Source organism: Lolium rigidum, chromosome 1, assembly GCF_022539505.1.
Source record: "Lolium rigidum isolate FL_2022 chromosome 1, APGP_CSIRO_Lrig_0.1, whole genome shotgun sequence".
Lineage (NCBI taxonomy): Eukaryota > Viridiplantae > Streptophyta > Magnoliopsida > Poales > Poaceae > Lolium > Lolium rigidum.
In genome coordinates, this window is record NC_061508.1 from 41,345,798 (window position 1) to 41,355,078 (window position 9,281).

The 9,281-nt window shown below is 40.9% G+C and overlaps 1 protein-coding gene across 1 annotated transcript; it reads right to left on the reverse strand.

Moving 5' to 3' along the window:
- Positions 1-81: 81 nt before the first annotated feature.
- Positions 82-8,959, reverse strand: LOC124685240 (putative transcription elongation factor SPT5 homolog 1). The gene is made up of 22 exons (XM_047219569.1): positions 8,543-8,959; positions 5,263-5,501; positions 5,031-5,174; positions 4,800-4,961; positions 4,646-4,729; positions 4,208-4,278; positions 3,774-4,131; positions 3,542-3,697; positions 3,335-3,432; positions 3,204-3,252; positions 2,978-3,130; positions 2,721-2,864; positions 2,533-2,632; positions 2,224-2,394; positions 2,102-2,153; positions 1,940-2,031; positions 1,430-1,499; positions 1,249-1,303; positions 1,048-1,156; positions 817-960; positions 586-683; positions 82-490 (listed from the first exon to the last, which is right to left on the reverse strand). The coding sequence occupies exons 1-22, from the start codon at positions 8,904-8,906 to the stop codon at positions 248-250; spliced, it is 3,156 nt and encodes a 1,051-aa protein (XP_047075525.1). The 5' UTR covers positions 8,907-8,959; the 3' UTR covers positions 82-247.
- Positions 8,960-9,281: the final 322 nt, after the last annotated feature.

Below are 9,281 nucleotides of genomic sequence, written 5' to 3' on the forward strand. Positions count from 1 at the left end.
TTGAGTATAATAGAGCAAATGCCAGACCATAAATAGGATCTGATGCAACCGAGCTGGTGTGAAAGAAGTGAGTTGGCCAAATTTACAGACAAAGCTTCCTCATGAATGTTCTATATATTTTTAATTTTCTGTCAAAATCTGGGATACAACTAATGGAAACAAACAGCATAGGTTTTATTGAGACAGGAAAAACACATGTTACAACAAGGGCTATATGATGGACTCGCTACAAAATATACAGCCATCCTCAAGTCGCCAGTTTGGCCAAAATCACCATATCTAAGATCTTGACTTCGTATGTGTCATCGAGCTTCACAATGCCATCTGAACCATCTATTCCTATGAGTTTTCCCATGAATCCACGGAAGTTGCCATTCATGATCTTAATCCTGTCACTCTTCTTTGGCCTGATGACCTCGAGCTCAGTTGGAAGAACCGTCACAACATCTCCGTTGCCGGACGACCCAAGTGCCACACGACAAGTTCCATCCTGCAATTTCAAATGCTCAGGATAATCAGCACAGCACAGGACACAAAACAATTCACGATATCTTTGAAAACAACAGTGCTCTCTGCAACACATACCCCAAGTACTTCCCTGACCACACCAGGACCATCATCACCAGCCCTCAACACATTAACCAGAACATCTGGCAATAGCCAGTTACCTTCACCCTCACCACCTGCAGAGATTTTAGCATATAGAAATAGATGAGTTATCATAGGCTGGTTCACATACTACGGTGATTGATTCGGATGGCACGTAACTAAAACATTTCTACCAGTACAACACATATAGTAATGATGAGAGCACACCTATTATCGGGGACATTATATCCATTCCAGCATTGCCTGGAGTCATCGGTTGACCACCAGGTGTACCAGGAAGGTAAGCGGCAGAATTTGGTGTCATTGGCTGACCAACAGGTGTGGAAGGCACATATGGGCTTGGAGCATTTGCTAACAAAACAGAATGCAGAAACAATATTAGGATATGTGTTTCACAATAATGATGTGTAAATTGGTAAAAGTGAATGCTTGCAATACCATAGTTCTCTCTAGGAGTTGGAACATCATTGTAACTAACTCCTGGAGTATTCGCCCATCCTGATCCAGGTGTAGGGGCTTCATATGGCCGAGCAGGTGGAGTTCCTGGCTGAAATTAAACAAGAACAAAAATGTGGGACCTATAGATCTGATCCAGAAAGTAACAAAAATGAATAACCAACAGGTCATCAAAGAACTAACATGGTAGGCTGGACTGCTTCCCCAAGTTTCAGGATTGCCATCTTCCCAGTTATCCCTGGTACATCATCAACAAAGTCACGATCATTAACATATAAACGCAACACATAAAAGTTGCCAATATACCCTACTGATAAGATATTTGCATGGATCAGACATATCAACTACATAAAGATCGCACAACCTCGGAGGACTCATAGGAGCCCAGGCCCGACTACGCATAGGAGTTCGCATCCCGTCGTGTATAGGCGTTGCTGCAGAAAAATGAAGGATGCTGTCAATACAAAAGCATCATAGATAAATGAAAAGTATGACTACGAATAAATAGCACAAATGCTGATGGACTGGTTTTGCACTCAACCAGTATCATAAGGCTACCAAGGTTGGGAATGCTTGACCAGATTGGCTATTACTGGAACGTGAGCACTACCAAGGTCATACAAATTCTCAAAATTACAGCACAGACAGTAAGAATCAGATTGTATCCTTTCAATGACAGTTCCTATCAACAATGCAAGTTCAAGTTGTATCCTTTCAACGACAGTTCATATCAACAATGCAAGTTCAAATGCTACAGGTGGGATTTATGATTTGAGAGGACGCAAAGACATAGCAACCAGTCAATCATAGTGATAGTATATTCTGAAATGCTAAGGCTCAGTAGTCTAAACACGAGAGCAGAAGGCAATCATACCTCCAGGATCCCGCATTGGAGTCTGAAAAGAGTGATGTGGTGTTCTAGACGGATGCATCGGTGTTTCACTACCCATCGAATATCGGGGCTCACTGATGATACAAGTCTTGTTAGCAGAGTAAATAAAAAGGTTGTCCCAAATACAATCAGAGAGAGAATTACCGGAATGGTGTTGCAACAGTACTAGGTGTGTCAGCAATATCCTCTCTCTTAACTGTATTTTTTAGTCGGATTAGGAATAAATATAGAGAGTTCAGTGAAACCAATGTAATAAGATTATTTACCTGTGACAATTTTCATCAACGAATCAAGCTCCACACGCACAAGCACCCCAGTCACCTCTTTAACACGGCCACGGTACCCTTTATAAGGACCAGATCTAATTTTGATACATTTACCAACCATGGCATCATGTCCTCTTCCGCCACGACCACCTCCACCAAATCTTCCACCGTCTGCATTGAGTAGCAATGCTATATTATTATTATTATTATATCAGCTACACCTAACACAGCTATCATGTTTTCCCAAAAAACGGAGGTACTTGAAAATCAGCACTGATACAAACAAATCAGATAAATAGAAGTCCGTACAATTCATGTTAGGCCCTCTTGGAGGCAGCCTTCCTGGAGATTGCAAAATGCTTGCTGGGGATCTCAAAGCACCAAGCCTAGGATCTGCAGCATCCATACCCTGCATGCACAAAAGAAATGGCAAGTTAACCCAAGAAATTATACCAAGAACAAATTACTAAGAATACTAAAAGGAGTCCAGTACAAACATTTCCCCGACGGCCACCAGCTGATCCACCAACAAGAATGCATGATTGTGCTTTTGCACAAATGAAGCCTGCATGTTCAAGATGGTGCCTATCATATATAAACAATATCCCCTTATGTATGTGCTCCACGGGTCCTTGTGTTCCCTAATTTGAGAAAAAATATGATAATAAAATGCATTGATCTTAAGAATAAAATGCTGCTCCAATAAGACCAACTCATACATCTAATCTAATAGTAAATGTGAAAATATGCACACCTTACATGCTCCCTCAACAACCCTTACAACATCCTTAGTTGAGACCATATTTTTGGACCGATCTTGTGCTGATGTACGCCTATCAATTTTGCTTTTTATTTCTCTTAATTTAACAAGCACCACTTCAGGTCGATCCGGCACTCCTTTCAGAACCTAAAAAAAACACATGGGTAAATAAATATTTGTGGAATTCAACATCCACTCAAGCTCCTAAGAGTACACTTGCCTGGAATGCTTCAGTTTCCACTCTTATAATTACCCCAAATGACAGGTTGCTGAAAAATTATAACAAGTTCAGGTAAGAGAAAGTACCTACATAGATGACTTTATCATTGTGGCGCTAGATAGATAACTTACTCCAAAAGAACAAGATCATGCAGTTCATAATCACCGATTCTTGTAATCCCTGTGGTGATTTCAGAGCTCTCCACAACATGATCAGCAAACACACGGATCTGTGATCATCCATGATAAGAGAGAAAACGGTTAAGAAATAAATTATCTAGTAGAGATTAGACTGATTGATCTCTAAGCATAAATATTGATCTGGATAAATTTGCTCACATGTTCTTTAGTTGTGTCTGATAAAATAATTAAGACATGGCCATCAACTTTAACAACCATGCCTGTAGCACCCTCTTGGACACCCGATACCACTTTCACATGATCTCCAGGTTTGAAATATTTGCAAAGTTCTTTCTCATTGAAGGCTAATGTTCTCTGCGATTACAAATTAACGCATAACTCACCATACCAACAGATTATGCTAATGATAGTAGCAAGTGCAAACAATTACCGGAAGATCAGGATTTTTTGGCCTGATGTTGACAGTTGTGTCCTCTACTTTCTCAACCCACCCCTCTAAGTTTTTTAGATCGCCTTTAACAACAATGACAGCGTCACCCTTCATAAAGTGTCCTTTTTTCCTATTAGAAAACAGAGTAGACAAGCTAGAGCTATCCCCATTCATATCATCACCAGGTTTCTTGAACTTCTCCAATTCATCGAATGTTGGCTGAATACTCTGTGTGTGGATTGATTTTAACGACACTATTTTATGTAAGAAACCATCTTTGAACATTAAACCATCAACCATCTCAAAATACTCCCCAGAGTCTTTATCCCGCCTCCGCTCCACACGTATGTGCATTTCCCTATTTGAAGGAAAGTTAGCAAACAAATGTAAAAAGAACAAAAATAAATTAAAATAGAGAAGGACAAGAAGAACACCTGGCCTCATCAATATTAAAGAAACGCGGAGGTGGAACAAATGTTTTCTTCTTAACCACCTCCCTCCCTTCCTGAAATTGTAAATTACACATCACATTCAGAACAAGCAGCTCAATGCAAAACAGGGAATCCAATAGCAATCGTGCCAATTACAGCATTCCTTAGGTAACTAGCAACTCATATACCAGATATTTTTCCTTCACAAAAAGGACAAGACAGGACACAAGAAAATAATATAGAAAACATAACTTTGACACTACTTAGTATGATATATCATCTGCTATCACAGATCAACTTATTGAGTCCATGTCTTTGTTTCAGACATTTAATTAAGTAGTTAGCATGACAGTAGAGCAAAAAGTTAAATAGATAAATCAACAAGTCAAGTCATCAATATATTCAGATAAATTAGGTTTTGAAAGTATATCTATGACTTACCAGTTTACTAGCCAAAGCTTGTAAATCTATCCTAGGGATGAGCTTCACAGTTGCCTTTTGGCGCACGTTGTCAACATCGACAACCTGTAAAACATAACCATCTGAGTTTCTCGATAAGTGGACAACATATATTAGAAAAGCAATGTGATCATACCTTAGCAAGGTCACCTTTGTATACTCCTAGCTTCATGCGGACCCAAGTATCCCTTGCAAGATCAACATTCTTGCTCTCAACATAGAGGACATCTGCCATTTCTTTTATTGGAACTAAAGTTATTTTCGCCGAGGAGTAAATATTTCGTAAACCTTTGCAAGCCTGCACAATACAACATTAGTAGGGTTGCACTATCAAAAGAAATGTATGTCAAAAATATCATAACCTTACCTCCTTCACATGGGCCTCTTTTTCCGCTTCGACGTAAATATAATTTTTTAGATGGTCTAACGCAACGACAGACTTTATCTGGAGATCTGTCCTATCAATGAACTTTTGCATGAGACAAATTGCTGTCTCCCTCTCATGCCCAATCTGAAACCATAATGTGGTATTAGTTAAGGGAAGACAGCGCTAAGAATAGAATGGCAGGTAGTTTAATTAGGCTACAGCTTGAACCCACCGCACATTTCACCATCCAGAGCTTTGGATCTTTCACTGATGGCAAAAGAGCTTGCTGCTCAACATCTGCAGCTTCCTCTCCATACTCAATATGAGTAGATCTTGCATATCTCTCGCGTACTTGTCTTTCAATCTCATCAATATCCTCCTCTTCATCCCTCATAGGGATAGAATGACGTGATCTGGAGCCCCTACCAGCATCATCATCAGGAATGTCGGCTCCAGCGTCATTGATAAAGTCTGGACAATGGTAAATGACCAATATGTGCATTAGAAAGCTATATAGCATTCCTTTGATAAAATAGCATGATAACTGGCAAGAAACTAGTTCAGTACCAGTACAGTGCCCATCTAAAGAGTACTAAATGTTGAAATATATTGCTCGTTCTTCTGGTTAGCTCATGAAAGATGGTACCAGAGCCAAGAAGTCTCGAGTTCAAGACCCAGCCAACGCAGTATTTAATGAAAATTGCCTAATTAGTTGGCGCATGCAATTCAATATTAAGCTCCTTAGTAACAGCAATAACAAATTTACAATGATGCTACAAGCAGCACTGGCATTACATAATCTTCAATATAACATCTCAGATCAGCAGACACTCTGATCATTGAGGAGCAAGTAACATTGCAGATCAATCAATTTGATATCCTAGAACACAATCATTTCTATTAACAAAAGCAATACGGCTTGTAGCAGATGCATGGCAGATATATTGCTCGTTCTTCTGGTTAGCTCATGAAAGATGGTACCAGAGCCAAGAAGTCTCGAGTTCAAGACCCAGCCAACGCAGTATTTAATGAAAATTGCCTAATTAGTTGGCGCATGCAATTCAATATTAAGCTCCTTAGTAACAGCAATAACAAATTTACAATGATGCTACAAGCAGCACTGGCATTACATAATCTTCAATATAACATCTCAGATCGGCAGACACTCTGATCATTGAGGAGCAGTAGCATTGCAGATCAATCAATTTGATATCCTAGAAAACAATCATTTCTATTAACAAAAGCAATACGGCTTGTAGCAGATGCATGGCAGATGGACTGAAAGAGATAACAAAACGGCCATAAAAATACTAGATGATTCCATCAGGGTTCACCCATTGCATGTGCATTCCTTAAACTACTATACCTAGGGAACCATCATGTATTGACAAAGCATGTTTCTTCATGGATTTTAACACTCAACTGGAACAGGATGGCTTTGGCCTAGACTTGTCATGAATGAATTGGACCATCATTGTTAGAAGAGATATTGCTTTTTCCTGGAGGGTAGGAGGATCGTTATCTTTGTTCTACACAAGTTTCATTTCAACTAACAGTTGCACCAAATTGGATTACCTTGCCACTGTAGCAACATTTGATTACCCTTATTCATGTGAATTTCCAACATACCCTTCATATCTCAGTTTAGCAAATTATATTGTCCGACTCATTAATTATCAGAAACAGCTGTTGGCAAAGTATACAGCAACAAATGCGACTTGATGTGTCATTTACAAATAGTAGGACTTGATGCCACGTGAAGCACATTGGTATGTAATGCAAAATGCAGGAGATAAATTAATGTTAGATCTCACATTATGTCCATTTTAAGTTGGCTCCTCCCATCCAAAGGGCAACTTTTAGGGTTTTACGAAAATCCCTGCACCATATTTCTATTTGGTAGCACATGAAGATTTTGATAAGTACAATTGAGGACAAGTGCAGATTATATCAGGTGATTCTTCGGAATTTATCTATCTATATCTAGACCAGTCTACAAAAGTATGTGTTGCAGTTGACACAAACAATCTTAGATACCGAATTCAATCTGACTGCTCAAGAATTAAACTGCACATCTAAAATGATGTCGCAATTGCACATTAAATTTAATCCCTGCATAAAACCATACTAATTATCCTTTACAGCCTATCTTCACAGTGTGAAGAAATGCATAGCCTATATCTCATTTTACTCAGGATTTTGGTCATGGCATAGTGAATGCTGACCTTACTTGCCTATCCACGTGATGCACTGTCATTACATGTTGTATACTTTCCATATGCTTTTGCGATACAATTTAAATGAATAATTTCACAAATTTTCAGACAAAAACAGAGATTAGTCGCAAATCTGCTGGTATTTATTTACATTTTAGGGGACATAACAAATATATAGGACATAGCATCACGTTGTTTTCCTTACTCCGAAACAATGAATGCTTCAAATTGTGGTGTAATTTATGGATGAATAATTATTGACTACTTTTCAACTTGGTGGCAGCAGATATGTCAAGCTTAATATATGCACATTTTTACCTGCACATGATCGTGTTGCATCCACACGTATTCTATCCAGGCTTCAAAAAGACTGATAGCGGCTAAGTTAACCCTATACATGGTTCGTTATATTCCGCTTATAGGTTGTTAACATCGCTATTAGACCTGATGCCGAATATCCAGTAGTTGAAATAGAGTAACTGGGAGTAAACCTGTTAGTAGCCATTATTTTGTTAGTACCACATAATCTGCAAGTAGTTTTGGGGAGTAAGTAGTAGCACATATTTGTTGAAAAACGGTGTGCCTATGCCTCTACAGGAACTTCAAAAAACAGGAACCAAGATTTACAAGCATTAAAAAGTGCTTTTAAATAGGACATTTCAGATGCCTGAAAAAACTCTTGAATCGACTCGAGCCCAATCTCAGGACAGAACATCAACTTTGCATACAAACACGAGCAGCATAGATCAAGGAGGCTCTAAGACAGCTATGTATCAGATCTTCAAGTAGTAACAAAAAGGACAGCCCATGTCACCTACACACGCAACAAACCTAAGCACACCAACAAATCGGAATAGAAGGAAGCAAATCGGCTTAAACTTGAACAAGCCTGCACCAGCAAACTTGTGCAAGAATTCAGAGTTCCCACTAATCCAGACCGAAGTTAAAGCTTATCAGAAATTTCATCCTCAAAATAGAAGCACTCCTATTAAGCCAGTGTATGTATAGCATATGTTAAGGTCAAAAGGTCGAGTACATAAACAGAGTCGATGTCCTTAGCTTAGATGTAAGAAATTCAACATCTACTATCGTCTAATATTTTCACCACCTTTCCTTACTGCCAAGGGATGCATACAAATAATTATCATTAAGCACAAAATAGAACTAAAACCACTTATCCCCCGAAACCTAGTTCTACGAATCGACCCAATTCGGCTCAGATCTCACGCAAAAAAGAGGCCGGAAAAATACCACAGGAATAGCACGGAAACGCGATCGAATTGCACAGAAACTCACCATCCTCGCCTTCGCCTTCGTCCTCCTCTTCCTCGTCCTCGTCGACCTGCGCCTCCTCGTCGAAGAACCCGCGCACGCCGCCGCCGCCGCCCTTCTTCCTGGGCCGGCCCCCGCCGTCGTCCTCGTCCTCCTCGTCGTCGTCCTCGATGGCCGAGTCGTCGATGAAGTTGTCCTGGCGCGATCTCTTCCGGGCCCCGCCGCCCGCGCCGCCGCTGGCGGCGCGGGAGCGGGAGGCGGCCTTGCCGCGGCCCCGCGCCTCCTCCTCGTAGTCGTCCCCTTCGTCCTCGTCCTCGTCGTCGAGGTCGTACGCCTCCTCCTCGTCCTCCTCCTCCTCGTCGTCGTCGTCGCGGCCGCGGCGAGCCATGGATTTGGCGGCTAGGTTTTCGGGAACGCGCTGGCTGGCGAGGTGTGTCGAGCGAGAGGAAAGGGGAACGCTCGGCTCGGACGAGTCGTGTCGTGCTGCCCGTGCGCGGAACCGGAGGTCAGGTGAGGTGAGGTGTAGCCTAGCCCAGTAAAGGGTTGGATCTGGACCGTTGGATCTTGTCGGGGCCTTTACGATTCCGGATGCGGTGGGCTGGTTTCTAGTGGCCCAGTGGTTGGATTGTAATTGGTCATGGATTTTTGCCCTTTCTGACTGATGAGAGCAATTCCAATAGTGCAGCCAGGTATTGGCTATAAGGCCAACTATAGTCAACTTATAGCTAACTTGTACAATAGTTGGCTTTAAGGATTGATAACT

Bases quoted from the DNA above. Each gene is read 5' to 3' on its own strand.
- LOC124685240 (XM_047219569.1), bottom strand. From the start codon at position 8,906: ATGGCTCGCCGCGGCCGCGACGACGACGACGAGGAGGAGGAGGACGAG. The intron at 5,175-5,262 runs GTGGGTTCAAGC...TTATGGTTTCAG, and splicing joins TCTGGATGGTGAAATGTGCG to ATTGGGCATGAGAGGGAGAC. The intron at 4,962-5,030 runs GTAAGGTTATGA...TGTATTGTGCAG, and splicing joins AAGAGGCCCATGTGAAGGAG to GCTTGCAAAGGTTTACGAAA.